The sequence below is a fragment of the Salvelinus alpinus genome, chromosome 29, assembly GCF_045679555.1.
Source record: "Salvelinus alpinus chromosome 29, SLU_Salpinus.1, whole genome shotgun sequence".
NCBI classification, from domain to species: domain Eukaryota; kingdom Metazoa; phylum Chordata; class Actinopteri; order Salmoniformes; family Salmonidae; genus Salvelinus; species Salvelinus alpinus.
In genome coordinates this window covers 2,373,167-2,390,978 of record NC_092114.1, presented here as the reverse complement: position 1 = coordinate 2,390,978, position 17,812 = coordinate 2,373,167, and the positions used below count along the sequence as shown (strand labels likewise).

General features: G+C 45.5%; 1 protein-coding gene across 2 annotated transcripts in view; it reads right to left on the bottom strand.

The window, feature by feature from the left end:
- fam91a1 (family with sequence similarity 91 member A1) overlaps window positions 1–17,812 on the bottom strand; it is a 144,878-nt gene that overhangs the window by 85,090 nt on the left and 41,976 nt on the right. For both annotated transcript variants that reach the window (XM_071375273.1, XM_071375274.1), the window contains 4 exons: window positions 11,327–11,394; window positions 11,094–11,207; window positions 4,725–4,815; window positions 2,645–2,707 (listed from right to left, as the gene is read on the bottom strand). In XM_071375273.1, the coding sequence (XP_071231374.1) occupies window positions 2,645–2,707; window positions 4,725–4,815; window positions 11,094–11,207; window positions 11,327–11,394 (336 nt within the window). The remainder of the gene's footprint in view (window positions 1–2,644; window positions 2,708–4,724; window positions 4,816–11,093; window positions 11,208–11,326; window positions 11,395–17,812) is intronic.

Here is a 17,812-nt window from a genome sequence, read left to right as displayed (position 1 = left end):
GCCTCTTCACAGCCCTCATACAGTTATAGATGGTAATGTTGTGGGCCTCTTCACAGCCCTCAGCCAGTTATAGATGGTAATGTTGTGGACCTCTTCACAGCCCTCAGCCAGTTATAGATGGTAATGTTGTGGGGCCTCAGCCAGTTATAGATGGTAATGGTGTGGGGCCTCTTCACAGCCCTCAGCCCTCAGCCAGATATAGATGGTAATGTTGTGGGGCCTCTTCACAGCCCTCCGCCAGTTAGATATGGTAATGTTGTGGAGCCTCTTCACAGCCCTCAGCCAGTTATAGATGGTAATGTTGTGGGCCCTCTTCACAGCCCTCAGCCAGTTATAGATGGTAATGTTGTGGGGCTCTTCACAGCCCTCCGCCAGTTATAGATGGTAATGTTGTGGGGCCTCTTCACAGCCCTCAGACAGTTATAGATGGTAATGTTGTGGGGCCTCTTCACAGCCCTCAGCCAGTTATAGATGGTAATGCTGTGGGGCCTCTCCACAGCCCTCAGGCAGTTATAGATGGTAATGGTGTGGGGCCCCTTCACAGCCCTCAGCCCTCAGCCAGATATAGATGGTAATGTTGTGGGGCCTCTTCACAGCCCTCAGCCAGTTATATATGGTAATGTTGTGGAGCCTCTTCGCAGCCCTCAGCCAGTTATAGATGGTAATGTTGTGGGGCCTCTTCACAGCCCTCAGCCAGTTATAGATGGTAATGTTGTGGAGCCTCTTCACAGCCCTCAGCCAGTTATAGATGGTAATGTTGTGGGGCTCTTCACAGCCCTCCGCCAGTTATAGATGGTAATGTTGTGGGGCCTCTTCACAGCCCTCAGACAGTTATAGATGGTAATGTTGTGGGCATCTTCACAGCCCTCAGACAGTTATAGATGGTAATGCTGTGGGGCCACTTCACAGCCCTCAGCCAGTTATAGATGGTAATGTTGTGGAGCCTCTTCACAGCCCTCAGCCAGTTATAGATGGTGATGTTGTGGGGCCTCTTCACAGCCCTCAGCCAGTTATAGATGGTAATGCTGTGGGGCCTCTTCACAGCCCTCAGACAGTTATAGATGGTAATGTTGTGGGGCCTCTTCACAGCCCTCAGCCAGTTATACATGGTAATGGTGTGGGCCTCTTCACAGCCCTCAGACAGTTATAGATGGTAATGTTGTGGGGCCTCTTCACAGCCCTCAGTCAGTTATAGATGGTAATGTTGTGAGGCCTCTTCACAGCCCTCAGACAGTTATAGATGGTAATGTTGTGGGGCCTCTTCACAGCCCTCAGCCAGTTATAGATGGTAATGGTGTGGGGCCTCTTCACAGCCCTCAGTCAGTTATAGATGGTAATGGTGTGGGCCTCTTCACAGCCCTCAGACAGTTATATATGGTAATGTTGTGGGGCCTCTTCACAGCCCTCAGACAGTCATAGATGGTAATGTTGTGGGGCTGTCACTAGCAGTGAGTTAGGGGAGCAGGCAGGGTGCTCTATAATAAGGGCTAGCAGTGAGTTAGGGGATCAGGCAGGGTGCTCTATAATAAGGGCTAGCAGTGAGTTAGGGGAGCAGGCAGGGTGCTCTATAATAAGGGCTAGCAGTGAGTTAGGGGAGCAGGCAGGGTGCTCTAGAATAAGGGCTAGCAGTGAGTTAGGGGAGCAGGTAGGGTGCTCTATAATAAGGGTTAGCAGTGAGTTAGGGGAGCAGGCAGGGTGCTCTATAATAAGGGCTAGCAGTGAGTTAGGGGAGCAGGTAGGGTGCTCTATAATAAGGGTTAGCAGTGAGTTAGGGGAGCAGGCAGGGTGCTCTATAATAAGGGCTAGCAGTGAGTTAGGGGAGCAGGCAGGGTGCTCTATAATAAGGGCTAGCAGTGAGTTAGGGGAGCAGGTAGGGTGCTCTATAATAAGGGTTAGCAGTGAGTTAGGGGAGCAGGCAGGGTGCTCCATAATAAGGGCTAGCAGTGAGTTAGGGGAGCAGGCAGGGTGCTCTATAATAAGGGCTAGCAGTGAGTTAGGGGAGCAGGCAGGGTGCTCTATAATAAGGGCTAGCAGTGAGTTAGGGGAGCAGGTAGGGTGCTCTATAATAAGGGTTAGCAGTGAGTTAGGGGAGCAGGCAGGGTGCTCTATAATAAGGGCTAGCAGTGAGTTAGGGGAGCAGGCAGGGTGCTCTATAATAAGGACTAGCAGTGAGTTAGGGGAGCAGGCAGGGTGCTCTATAATAAGGGCTAGCAGTGAGTTAGGGGAGCAGGTAGGGTGCTCTATAATAAGGGCTAGCAGTGAGTTAGGGGAGCAGGTAGGGTGCTGTATAATAAGGGCTAGCAGTGAGTTAGTGGAGCAGGCAGGGTGCTCTATAATAAGGGCTGGCAGTGAGTTAGGGGAGCAGGCAGGGTGCTCTATAATAAGGGCTAGCAGTGAGTTAGGGGAGCAGGCAGGGTGCTCTATAATAAGGGCTAGCAGTGAGTTAGGGGAGCAGGAAGGGTGCTCTATAATACGGGGTCGGCTGTGCTGATAGACAGGCTTGATCCGTGAGACCCATTTGACAGAAGTACCCGAACGGAACACAAATTCTAGCATCAAACGTTTTTTCCTGTTTTAATATGGAAAAGATCTGGCAGGTTGGGTGTACCGTGCAGCACTTGGCAACAGCTCTGTTAGTAGCTACCTGAGATACAGCTGGCATCAGAGATGGGCACGTCTAGATAGATGTATCCCTTGTTGTACAGACCTGAAGGAGAAGAACCAGGTGCAGATAGCGCATATTACTATAGCAACATCAATATATTACCATGTATGAAAACAGAATTCAAATAGTATTAGGACTAAGGTAAGCGCATAGTGATTGTATTGATCTAAAGATGTCATTATACTTCTGTTATGTGCCCCTACCCTAAATCTTCTCCAGTTATGGCAGAGCATCATATGTGCCCCTACCCTAAATCTTCTTCTGTTATGGCAGAGCATCATATGTGCCCCTACCCTAAATCTTCTTCTGTTATGGCAGAGCATCATATGTGCCCCTACCCTAAATCTTCTCCTGTTATGGCAGAGCATCATATGTGCCCCTACCCTAAATCTTCTTCTGTTATGGCAGAGCATCATATGTGCCCCTACCCTAAATCTTCTTCTGTTATGGCAGAGCATCATATGTGCCCCTACCCTAAATCTTCTTCTGTTATGGCAGAGCATCATATGTGCCCCTACCCTAAATCTTCTCCTGTTATGGCAGAGCATCATATGTGCCCCTACCCTAAATCTTCTTCTGTTATGGCAGAGCATCATATGTGCCCCTACCCTAAATCTTCTTCTGTTATGGCAGAGCATCATATGTGCCCCTACCCTAAATCTTCTCCTGTTATGGCAGAGCATCATATGTGCCCCTACCCTAAATCTTCTTCTGTTATGGCAGAGCATCATATGTGCCCCTACCCTAAATCTTCTCCTGTTATGGCAGAGCATCATATGTGCCCCTACCCTAAATCTTCTCCTGTTATGGCAGAGCATCATATGTGCCCCTACCCTAAATCTTCTTCTGTTATGGCAGAGCATCATATGTGCCCCTACCCTAAATCTTCTCCTGTTATGGCAGAGCATCATATGTGCCCCTACCCTAAATCTTCTCCTGTTACGGCAGAGCATCATATGTGCCCCTACCCTAAATCTTCTCCTGTCTACAATAAACAAAGAACAGCGCATACATGCCCCCAGTCCCCCACCGGCCCCAGTCCCCCACCGGCCCCCAGTCTCCATCGGCCCCCAGTCCCCCAGTCTCCACCGGCCCCCAGTCCCCCACCGGCCCCCAGTCTCCACCGGCCCCCAGTCCCCCACCGGCCCCCAGTCCCCCAGTCCCCCACCGGCCCCCAGTCCCCCACCGGCCCCCAGTCCCCCACCGGCCCCCAGTCTCCATCGGCCCCCAGTCCCCCACCGGCCCCAGTCCCCCACCGGCCCCAGTCCCCCACCGGCCCCAGTCCCCCACCGGCCCCCAGTCCCCCACCGGCCCCCAGTCTCCAACCGGCCCCAGTCTCCATCGGCCCCAGTCCCCCACCGGCCCCAGTCCCCCACCGGCCCCCAGTCTCCCACCGGCCCCCAGTCTCCCACCGGCCCCCAGTCTCCCACCGGCCCCAGTCCCCCACCGGCCCCAGTCTCCACCGGCCCCAGTCCCCCACCGGCCCCAGTCCCCCACCGGCCCCCAGTCTCCCATCGGCCCCCACCGGCCCCCAGTCCCCAACCGGCCCCCACCGGCCCCCAGTCCCCCACCGGCCCCAGTCTCCACCGGCCCCAGTCCCGCATCGGCCCCAGTCCCCCACCGGCCCCAGTCCCCCACCGGCCCCAGTCCCCCACCGGCCCCCAGTCTCCCATCGGCCCCAGTCTCCATCGGCCCCAGTCCCCCACCGGCCCCCAGTCCCCCACCGGCCCCCAGTCCCCCACCGGCCCCCAGTCCCCCACCGGCCCCAGTCCCCCACAGGCCCCCAGTCTCCCATCTCCCCCAGTCTCCCAAATCTTCCCCATCTTGCCCATTCTCCCGTCGGCCCCCGCGTCTCCCCCTGTCTCCAACCCTATCTGTTATTCTCTCGTCATAGCCACAATGGACCATAATGACAGGAGAGGCATGTAAACAAACTAAATTGTTTTCCAATAACAACAAAGACACCCTGATGGCAAACGATTACCATCCACCCACAACACTGTCATTTAGCAGCCTGGTGGGATGAACACACACGAAGCAGAGAATAGATAACACTCACTCAGCACCACATTGTACTCCATTGATCCGGCCAGCTGGGGTCCTGAATCGATCATCTTATCAATTGCCTTCCTCTCTGCCACCGAGCAGATCTGAAATCATACAGGACGAGGGAGAGGACACAGGCACACATTAGGAGGAGAGGAGGAGGAAGAGGAGAGGAGAAGAGCACAGGGACACAGGCAGACATTAGGAGGAGAGGAGGAGGAAGAGGAGAATGTGCCAATCAGATGTGAACTAAACCTACTGTAAAGTTACCATGTTGTTAGCTAGCTAGGTAACATGACTGAACAAAATTGTTTGTTATCAAACCAATAATTACCACGGAGGATTAGTTTAAAACGGGCTGTGAATACGTATAGAAAGAAAAAAAGGCATCTCTGGTAATATATATTGTTTTAAACCGTTTAGGTTAGAGACAAGACCTCTGGTAATATATATTGTTTTAAACCATTTAGGTTAGAGACCTCTGGTAATATATATTGTTTTAAACCATTTAGGTTAGAGACCTCTGGTAATATATATTGTTTTAAACCATTTAGGTTAGCGACCTCTTGTAATATATATTGTTTTAAACCATTTAGGTTAGCGACCTCTGGTAATATATATTGTTTTAAACCATTTAGGTTAGAGACAAGACCTCTGGTAATATATATTGTTTTAAACCGTTTAGGTTAGAGACCTCTGGTAATATATATTGTTTTAAACCATTTAGGCTAGAGACCTCTGGTAATATATATTGTTTAAAACCATTTAGGTTAGCGACCTCTGGTAATATATATTGTTTTAAACCATTTAGGCTAGAGACCTCTGGTAATATATATTGTTTAAAACCATTTAGGTTAGCGACCTCTGGTAATATATATTGTTTTAAACCATTTAGGTTAGATACCTCTGGTAATATATATTGTTTTAAACCATTTAGGTTAGCGACCTCTGGTAATATATATTGTTTTAAACCATTTAGGTTAGCGACCTCTGGTAATATATATTGTTTTAAACCATTTAGGTTAGCGACCTCTGGTAATATATATTGTTTTAAACCATTTAGGTTTGAGACCTCTGGTAATATATATTGTTTTAAACCATTTAGGCTAGCGACCTCTGGTAATATATATTGTTTTAAACCGTTTATGTTAGAGACCTCTGGTAATATATATTGTTTTAAACCATTTAGGTTAGAGACCTCTGGTAATATATATTGTTTTAAACCATTTAGGCTAGAGACCTCTGGTAATATATATTGTTTTAAACCGTTTAGGTTAGAGACCTCTGGTAATATATATTGTTTTAAACCATTTAGGTTAGAGACAAGACCTCTGGTAATATATATTGTTTTAAACCATTTAGGTTAGAGACCTCTGGTAATATATATTGTTTTAAACCGTTTAGGTTAGAGACCTCTGGTAATATATATTGTTTTAAACCATTTAGGCTAGAGACCTCTGGTAATATATATTGTTTTAAACCGTTTAGGCTAGAGACCTCTGGTAATATATATTGTTTTAAACCGTTTAGGTTAGAGACCTCTGGTAATATATATTGTTTTAAACCATTTAGGCTAGAGACCTCTGGTAATATATATTGTTTTAAACCGTTTAGGCTAGAGACCTCTGGTAATATATATTGTTTTAAACCATTTAGGCTAGAGACCTCTGGTAATATATATTGTTTTAAACCGTTTAGGTTAGAGACCTCTGGTAATATATATTGTTTTAAACCATTTAGGCTAGAGACCTATGGTAATATATATTGTTTTAAACCGTTTAGGTTAGAGACCTCTGGTAATATATATTGTTTTAAACCATTTAGGCTAGAGACCTCTGGTAATATATATTGTTTTAAACCATTTAGGTTAGAGACCACTGGTAATATATATTGTTTTAAACCGTTTAGGTTATAGACCTCTGGTAATATATATTGTTTTAAACCATTTAGGCTAGAGACCTCTGGTAATATATATTGTTTTAAACCATTTAGGTTAGAGACCTCTGGTAATATATATTGTTTTAAACCGTTTAGGTTAGCGACCTCTTGTAATATATATTGTTTTAAAAAATTTAGGTTAGAGACCTCTGGTAATATATATTGTTTTAAACCATTTAGGTTAGAGACCTCTGGTAATATATATTGTTTTAAACCATTTAGGTTAGAGACAAGACCTCTGGTAATATATATTGTTTTAAACCGTTTAGGTTAGAGACCTCTGGTAATATATATTGTTTTAAACCATTTAGGCTAGAGACCTCTGGTAATATATATTGTTTTAAACCATTTAGGCTAGAGACCTCTGGTAATATATCTTTTTTAAACCATTTAGGCTAGAGACCTCTGGTAATATATATTGTGTTAAACCATTTATGTTAGCGACCTCTGGTAATATATATTGTTTTAAACCATTTAGGTTAAAGACAAGACCTCTGGTAATATATATTGTTTTAAACCATTTAGGTTAGAGACCTCTGGTAATATATATTGTTTTAAACCATTTAGGTTAGAGACCTCTGGTAATATATATTGTTTTAAACCATTTAGGTTAGAGACAAGACCTCTGGTAATATATATTGTTTTAAACCATTTAGGTTAGCGACCTCTGGTAATATATATTGTTTTAAACCATTTAGGTTAGAGACCTCTGGTAATATATATTGTTTTAAACCATTTAGGTTAGAGACCTCTGGTAATATATATTGTTTTAAACCATTTAGGCTAGAGACCTCTGGTAATATATATTGTTTTAAACCATTTAGGAATAGAGACCTCTGGTAATATATATTGTTTTAAACCGTTTAGGTTAGAGACCTCTGGTAATATATATTGTTTTAAACCATTTAGGTTAGAGACCTCTGGTAATATATATTGTTTTAAACCATTTAGCTTAGAAACCTCTGGTAATATATATTGTTTTAAACCGTTTAGGCTAGAGACCTCTGGTAATATATATTGTTTTAAACCATTTAGGCTAGAGACCTCTGGTAATATATATTGTTTTAAACCATTTAGGCTAGAGACCTCTGGTAATATATATTGTTTTAAACCATTCAGGTTAGCGACCTCTGGTAATATATATTGTTTTAAACCATTTAGGTTAGAGACCTCTGGTAATATATATTGTTTTAAACCATTTAGGCTAGAGACCTCTGGTAATATATATTGTTTTAAACCATTTAGGCTAGAGACCTCTGGTAATATATATTGTTTTAAACCATTTAGGTTAGCGACCTCTGGTAATATATATTGTTTTAAACCGTTTAGGCTAGAGACCTCTGGTAATATATATTGTTTTAAACCATTTAGGTTAGAGACCTCTGGTAATATATATTGTTTTAAACCGTTTAGGCTAGAGACAAGACGTTTTCTTTGCTGCAAAGCTGCAGGCATGCCTGATGTAAAGCGGTGCTCCATTGTCCCTCTCTGACAATCAAGAGGCTGCATGACAGTGACCTTGTAAAGTCTACTCAGACCGGTCTGTGCTCTTGGTAATAACAGGAAATGAAATGATACAATGTATCAACATTGCTCACTTTGCAGGCTTCTCCAGTGTAACAAATGTACAAATCTAACAGAAGACTCATCAGGCTGCATCCCCGCTCGCCATCATGGCTAGATTATATATTGTTTAAACTGACAAGTGAATAGATGATCATGGTGTCATCCTCTACCACCATCAGGAAGCTCTACAGAGACTCACCCTGACGTCATCCTCTACCACCATCAGGAAGCTCTACAGAGACTCACCCTGACGTCATCCTCTACCACCATCAGGAAGCTCTACAGAGACTCACCCTGACGTCATCCTCTACCACCATCAGGAAGCTCTACAGAGACTCACCCTGACGTCATCCTCTACCACCATCAGGAAGCTCTACAGAGACTCACCCTGACGTCATCCTCTACCACCATCAGGAAGCTCTACAGAGACTCACCCTGACGTCATCCTCTACCACCATCAGGAAGCTCTACAGAGACTCACCCTGACGTCATCCTCTACCACCATCAGGAAGCTCTACAGAGACTCACCCTGACGTCATCCTCTACCACCATCAGGAAGCTCTACAGAGACTCACCCTGACGTCATCCTCTACCACCATCAGGAAGCTCTACAGAGACTCACCCTGACGTCATCCTCTACCACCATCAGGAAGCTCTACAGAGACTCACCCTGACGTCATCCTCTACCACCATCAGGAAGCTCTACAGAGACTCACCCTGACGTCATCCTCTACCACCATCAGGAAGCTCTACAGAGACTCACCCTGACGTCATCCTCTACCACCATCAGGAAGCTCTACAGAGACTCACCCTGACGTCATCCTCTACCACCATCAGGAAGCTCTACAGAGACTCACCCTGACGTCATCCTCTACCACCATCAGGAAGCTCTACAGAGACTCACCCTGACGTCATCCTCTACCACCATCAGGAAGCTCTACAGAGACTCACCCTGACGTCATCCTCTACCACCATCAGGAAGCTCTACAGAGACTCACCCTGACGTCATCCTCTACCACCATCAGGAAGCTCTACAGAGACTCACCCTGACGTCATCCTCTACCACCATCAGGAAGCTCTACAGAGACTCACCCTGACGTCATCCTCTACCACCATCAGGAAGCTCTACAGAGACTCACCCTGACGTCATCCTCTACCACCATCAGGAAGCTCTACAGAGACTCACCCTGACGTCATCCTCTACCACCATCAGGAAGCTCTACAGAGACTCACCCTGACGTCATCCTCTACCACCATCAGGAAGCTCTACAGAGACTCACCCTGACGTCATCCTCTACCACCATCAGGAAGCTCTACAGAGACTCACCCTGACGTCATCCTCTACCACCATCAGGAAGCTCTACAGAGACTCACCCTGACGTCATCCTCTACCACCATCAGGAAGCTCTACAGAGACTCACCCTGACGTCATCCTCTACCACCATCAGGAAGCTCTACAGAGACTCACCCTGACGTCATCCTCTACCACCATCAGGAAGCTCTACAGAGACTCACCCTGACGTCATCCTCTACCACCATCAGGAAGCTCTACAGAGACTCACCCTGACGTCATCCTCTACCACCATCAGGAAGCTCTACAGAGACTCACCCTGACGTCATCCTCTACCACCATCAGGAAGCTCTACAGAGACTCACCCTGACGTCATCCTCTACCACCATCAGGAAGCTCTACAGAGACTCACCCTGACGTCATCCTCTACCACCATCAGGAAGCTCTACAGAGACTCACCCTGACGTCATCCTCTACCACCATCAGGAAGCTCTACAGAGACTCACCCTGACGTCATCCTCTACCACCATCAGGAAGCTCTACAGAGACTCACCCTGACGTCATCCTCTACCACCATCAGGAAGCTCTACAGAGACTCACCCTGACGTCATCCTCTACCACCATCAGGAAGCTCTACAGAGACTCACCCTGACGTCATCCTCTACCACCATCAGGAAGCTCTACAGAGACTCACCCTGACGTCATCCTCTACCACCATCAGGAAGCTCTACAGAGACTCACCCTGACGTCATCCTCTACCACCATCAGGAAGCTCTACAGAGACTCACCCTGACGTCATCCTCTACCACCATCAGGAAGCTCTACAGAGACTCACCCTGACGTCATCCTCTACCACCATCAGGAAGCTCTACAGAGACTCACCCTGACGTCATCCTCTACCACCATCAGGAAGCTCTACAGAGACTCACCCTGACGTCATCCTCTACCACCATCAGGAAGCTCTACAGAGACTCACCCTGACGTCATCCTCTACCACCATCAGGAAGCTCTACAGAGACTCACCCTGACGTCATCCTCTACCACCATCAGGAAGCTCTACAGAGACTCACCCTGACGTCATCCTCTACCACCATCAGGAAGCTCTACAGAGACTCACCCTGACGTCATCCTCTACCACCATCAGGAAGCTCTACAGAGACTCACCCTGACGTCATCCTCTACCACCATCAGGAAGCTCTACAGAGACTCACCCTGACGTCATCCTCTACCACCATCAGGAAGCTCTACAGAGACTCACCCTGACGTCATCCTCTACCACCATCAGGAAGCTCTACAGAGACTCACCCTGACGTCATCCTCTACCACCATCAGGAAGCTCTACAGAGACTCACCCTGACGTCATCCTCTACCACCATCAGGAAGCTCTACAGAGACTCACCCTGACGTCATCCTCTACCACCATCAGGAAGCTCTACAGAGACTCACCCTGACGTCATCCTCTACCACCATCAGGAAGCTCTACAGAGACTCACCCTGACGTCATCCTCTACCACCATCAGGAAGCTCTACAGAGACTCACCCTGACGTCATCCTCTACCACCATCAGGAAGCTCTACAGAGACTCACCCTGATGTCATCCTCTGTGATGTATCCGGTCTGAGCCACCCACCACGGCTCTACAGAGATCTCTACTGGCTTGGAGGGCAGCAGGTCCCGCGCTGTTTTCCTACGGAAGAATTTCTGATAGGAGACAAGTCCATACATGTTAAATCACTGTTACTATTCCTTAGTGAGTAATTAATAAAAAATTATGACCAAGGTAATAACGACATGCTTAATGAAGTTGAAGACTCTCTTACCTTGGAGGACCTGCACTGGTTCATCAAGTCTATATACTGGTTCCTCCCGATGCCCAGCAGTCTTAGACCTAGAAGATAGACAGTAATCACTGGTTCATCAGTCTATATACTGGTTCCTCCTATACCAAGGCTGAGTCCCAATGCCCTATTCCCTATTATAGTACACTACATTAGACCAGAGCCCTATTCCCTATATAGTACACTACTTTAGACCAGAGCCCTATTCTCTGTATAGTACACTACCTTAGACCAGAGCCCTATTCTCTGTATAGTACACTACCTTAGACCAGAGCCCTATTCTCTGTATATTACACTACCTTAGACCAGAGCCCTATTCTCTGGATAGTACACTACCTTAGACCAGAGCCCTACTCCCTATTTGGTGCACTCCGTTTGACCAGAGCCCTTTCCATAACGCCCCTCCTAGATCAGTAACATCTTACATTTAAAGTGTTCAAATTGATTTCCTGAAATGTCACCATCATGACTGATTTGAGCTCTGAGTGAGTCAGTGTGTGTGCCCTTCCAAGCCCTCCAGACCAATGTTCCCTCGAAGCTGAGCTCAGATCACAGAAGAAATATCAGCCCACGGAGAGAAGCACCAGATTGAACTTCACTCAACATTCTAGAGTTTTTCCTGGTAACACTATCAACGTGTCCCTTTACTGTGGCAATTGCGATCGAATCAACGCAATATTAGCCATTTTCAATCCAACATACTGAAACAAAACGAAAAATTAGTTTTTGCTGTAGGCAGAACGCTTCGGAGTAGGATTCTATTGCAGACTTTGCCCATACTTTACACAGACCTGTGCGGCATAACCAATCAGAGCTGCAGTAGGCCTATATGCAAATAGACCATTGCCATATATGGATCTGTGCCATTGACTTTGAACTGGACTGTGTTTACAGCATGAGCGGTCGTGAGTAGATGCGCTTGTTTTGAGATCAAAGCGAGAGCTGCATATAGCCACGTGTGCACATTTTGTTCATATCCTTTGCTAGTTAGTTTTAAAAATGCTGCCAAATCAAAAGTTTGGACACCTGCTCATTCAAGTGTTTTCCTTAATTTTTACATTATAGAATAATAGTGAAGACATCACAACTATGAAATAAAACATATTGAATCATGTAGTAACAAAAAATGTTTTATGAAAACATATTTTATATACTTGAGATTCTCCAAAGTAGCCACCCTTTGCGTTGATGACAGCTTTGCACACTCTTGGCATTCTCTCAACCAGCTTCACCTGGAATGCTTTTCCAACAGTTTTGAAGGAGTTCCCACATATGCTGAGCACTTGTTGGCTGCTTTTCCTTCACTCTGCGGTCCAACTCATCCCAAACCATCTCAATTGGGTTGAGGTCGGGTGATTGTGGAGGCCAGGTCATCTGATGCAGCACTCGATCACACTCCATCTTGGTCAAATAGCCCTTACACAGCCTGGAGGTGTGTTTGGTCATTGTCCTGTTGAAAAACAAATGATAGTCCCACTAAGCGCAAACCTGATGGGCTGGCGTATCACTGCAGAATGCTGGTTACGTGTGCCTTGAATTGTAAATAAATCACTGACAGTGTCACCAACAAAGCACCATCACACCACCTCCTCCATGCTTCACGGTGGGAACCACACATGTGGACATCATCTGTTCACTTACTCTGCATCTCACAAAGACACGGCGGTTGGAACCAAAAATCTAAAATGTCGACTCATCATAACAAAAAGGACACATTTCCAACGGCCTAATGTCCATTGCTCGTCTTTCTTGGCCCAAGCAAGTCTCTTCATATTATTGGTGTCCTTTAGTAGTGGTTTCTTAACAGTAATGTGGCCATGAAGGCCTGATTCCTGCAGTCTCCTCTGAACAGTTGATTTTGAGATGTGTCTGTTACTTGAACTCTGTGGAACATTTATTTGGGCTGTAATTTCTGAGGCTGGTAACTGTAATGAACTTATCCTCTGACGTCATGGAGCCAGCCTGCTTCTGGCCAGTCTGACAGCAGAAAGTAATGGAGCCATCCTGCTTCTGGCCAGTCTCTCAGCAGAGTGTCATGTAGCCATCCTGCTTCTGGCCAGTCTGACAGCAGAAAGACATGGAGCCATCCTGCTTCTGGCCAGTCTGACAGCAGAAAGTCATGGAGCCATCCTGCTTCTGGCCAGTCTGACAGCAGAAAGTCATGTAGCCATCCTGCTTCTGGCCAGTCTGACAGCAGAAAGTCATGTAGCCATCCTGCTTCTGGCCAGTCTGATAGCAGAAAGACATGGAGCCATCCTGCTTCTGGCCAGTCTCTCAGCAGAAAGTAATGGAGCCATCCTGCTTCTGACCAGTCTGACAGCAGAAAGACATGGAGCCATCCTGCTTCTGGCCAGTCTGACAGGAGAAAGTCAGGGAGCCATCCTGCTTCTGGCCAGTCTGACAGCAGAAAGACATGGAGCCATCCTGCTTCTGGCCAGTCTGACAGCAGAAAGTCAGGGAGCCATCCTGCTTCTGGCCAGTCTGACAGCAGAAAGTCATCGACCAATGCCGCTTCATTCATTTAATTTGTCGTTTGTAATACAATGGGGTTTAGCAAGATTTTTTTTTTCAGTTACTGAGTTCCTCAAAATGTATTTGTTAATTCATTAGAAGAGGAATAACAGTCAGAACAGTTCAATTCAAAATGAAGTCAAAGACAGTGTTTCCCATATATGCATTTGTCAGCAGCGGCCCAATGCCACAACGCTGGTGTTGCTAGAACAATGTTCTAACTCACTGATGTTCTTATGCCACAACGCTGGTGTTGTGTTCTAACTCTCTTATCCCTGAGAGAGGGAGTACTACAGTACTACTACTAACAGTCAGCAGTTTATCCCTGAGAGAGGGAGTACTACAGTACTACTACTAACAGTCAGCAGTTTATCCCTGAGAGAGGGAGTACTACAGTACTACTACTAACAGTCAGCAGTTTATCCCTGAGAGAGGGAGTACTACAGTACTACTAACAGTCAGCAGTTTATCCCTGAGAGAGGGAGTACTACAGTACTACTAACAGTCAGCAGTTTATCCCTGAGAGAGGGAGTACTAAAGTATACTACTAACAGTCAGCAGTTTATCCCTGAGAGAGGGAGTACTACAATACTACTACTAACAGTCAGCAGTTTATCCCTGAGAGAGGGAGTACTACAATACTACTACTAACAGTCAGCAGTTTATCCCTGAGAGAGGGAGTACTACAGTACTACTACTAACAGTCAGCAGTGTATCCCTGAGAGAGGGAGTACTACAGTACTACTATTAACAGTCAGCAGTTTATCCCTGAGTGAGGGAGTACTACAGTACTACTACTAACAGTCAGCAGTTTATCCCTGAGAGAGGGAGTACTACAGTACTACTACTAACAGTCAGCAGTTTATCCCTGAGAGAGGGAGTACTACAGTACTACTACTAACAGTCAGCAGTTTATCCCTGAGAGAGGGAGTACTACAGTACTACTAACAGTCAGCAGTTTATCCCTGAGAGAGGGAGTACTACAGTACTACTAACAGTCAGCAGTGTATCCCTGAGAGAGGGAGTACTACAGTACTACTAACAGTCAGCAGTGTATCCCTGAGAGAGGGAGTACTACAATACTACTAACAGTCAGCAGTTTATCCCTGAGAGAAGGAGTACTACAATACTACTACTAACAGTCAGCAGTGTATCCCTGAGAGAGGGAGTACTACAGTACTACTACTAACAGTCAGCAGTGTATCCCTGAGAGAGGGAGTACTACAATACTACTACTAACAGTCAGCAGTTTATCCCTGAGAGAGGGAGTACTACAATACTACTACTAACAGTCAGCAGTTTATCCCTGAGAGAGGGAGTACTACAGTACTACTACTAACAGTCAGCAGTGTATCCCTGAGAGAGGGAGTACTACAGTACTACTACTAACAGTCAGCAGTTTATCCCTGAGAGAGGGAGTACTACAATACTACTACTAACAGTCAGCAGTTTATCCCTGAGAGAGGGAGTACTACAGTACTACTAACAGTCAGCAGTGTATCCCTGAGAGAGGGAGTACTACAGTACTACTACTAACAGTCAGCAGTGTATCCCTGAGAGAGGGAGTACTACAATACTACTACTAACAGTCAGCAGTTTATCCCTGAGAGAGGGAGTACTACAATACTACTAACAGTCAGCAGTTTATCCCTGAGAGAGGGAGTACTACAGTACTACTACTAACAGTCAGCAGTTTATCCCTGAGAGAGGGAGTACTACAGTACTACTACTAACAGTCAGCAGTGTATCCCTGAGAGAGGGAGTACTACAGTACTACTACTAACAGTCAGCAGTTTATCCCTGAGAGACGGAGTACTACAGTACTACTACTAACAGTCAGCAGTTTATCCCTGAGAGAGGGAGTACTACAGTACTACTACTAACAGTCAGCAGTTTATCCCTGAGAGAGGGAGTACTACAGTACTACTACTAACAGTCAGCAGTTTATCCCTGAGAGAGGGAGTACTACAGTACTACTACTAACAGTCAGCAGTTTATCCCTGAGAGAGGGAGTACTACAGTACTACTAACAGTCAGCAGTTTATCCCTGAGAGAGGGAGTACTACAGTACTACTAACAGTCAGCAGTTTATCCCTGAGAGAGGGAGTACTACAATACTACTACTAACAGTCAGCAGTTTATCCCTGAGAGAGGGAGTACTACAATACTACTACTAACAGTCAGCAGTTTATCCCTGAGAGAGGGAGTACTACAGTACTACTACTAACAGTCAGCAGTTTATCCCTGAGAGAGGGAGTACTACAGTACTACTACTAACAGTCAGCAGTTTATCCCTGAGAGAGGGAGTACTACAGTACTACTACTAACAGTCAGCAGTTTATCCCTGAGAGAGGGAGTACTACAGTACTACTACTAACAGTCAGCAGTTTATCCCTGAGAGAGGGAGTACTACAGTACTACTACTAACAGTCAGCAGTTTATCCCTGAGAGAGGGAGTACTACAGTACTACTACTAACAGTCAGCAGTTTATCCCTGAGAGAGGGAGTACTACAGTACTACTAACAGTCAGCAGTTTATCCCTGAGAGAGGGAGTACTACAGTACTACTAACAGTCAGCAGTTTATCCCTGAGAGAGGGAGTACTACAATACTACTACTAACAGTCAGCAGTTTATCCCTGAGAGAGGGAGTACTACAATACTACTACTAACAGTCAGCAGTTTATCCCTGAGAGAGGGAGTACTACAGTACTACTACTAACAGTCAGCAGTTTATCCCTGAGAGAGGGAGTACTACAGTACTACTACTAACAGTCAGCAGTTTATCCCTGAGAGAGGGAGTACTACAGTACTACTACTAACAGTCAGCAGTTTATCCCTGAGAGAGGGAGTACTACAGTACTACTACTAACAGTCAGCAGTTTATCCCTGAGAGAGGGAGTACTACAATACTACTACTAACAGTCAGCAGTTTATCCCTGAGAGAGGGAGTACTACAGTACTACTACTAACAGTCAGCAGCTTATCCCTGAGAGAGGGAGTACTACAGTACTACTAACAGTCAGCAGTTTATCCCTGAGAGAGGGAGTACTACAGTACTACTAACAGTCAGCAGTTTATCCCTGAGAGAGGGAGTACTACAGTACAGTAGAGTATCATGTAGTAGCATGGGATGCTAATATGACTAGGATTATCATCAACTAGCATGGGATGCTAATATGACTAGGATTATCATCAACTAGCATGGGATGCTAATATGACTAGGATTATCATCAACTAGCATGGGTTGCTAATATGACTAGGATGATCAACTAGCATGGGTTGCTAATATGACTAGGATTATTATCAACTAGCATGGGTTGCTAATATGACTAGGATTATCATCAACTAGCATGGGATGCTAATATGACTAGGATTATCATCAACTAGCATGGGATGCTAATATGACTAGGATTATCATCAACTAGCATGGGATGCTAATATGACTAGGATTATCATCAACTAGCATGGGTTGTTAATATGACTAGGATTATCATCAACTAGCATGGGTTGCTAATATGACTAGGATTATCATCAACTAGCATGGGATGCTAATATGACTAGGATTATCATCAACTAGCATGGGATGCTAATATGACTAGGATTATCATCAACTAGCATGGGTTGTAAATATGACTAGGATTATCATGGGTTGTTAATATGACTAGGATTATCATGGGTTGTTAATATGACTAGGATTATCATCAGCTAGCATGGGATGCTAATATGACTAGGATTATCATCAACTAGCACGGAATGCTAATATGACTAGGATTATCATCAACTAGCATGGGTTGCTAATATGACTAGGATTATCATGGTTGTTAATATGACTAGGATTATCATGGGTTGTTGATATGACTAGGATTATCATCAGCTAGCATGGGATGCTAATATGACTAGGATTATCATCAACTAGCATGGGTTGCTAGTATGACTGGGATTATCATCAACTAGC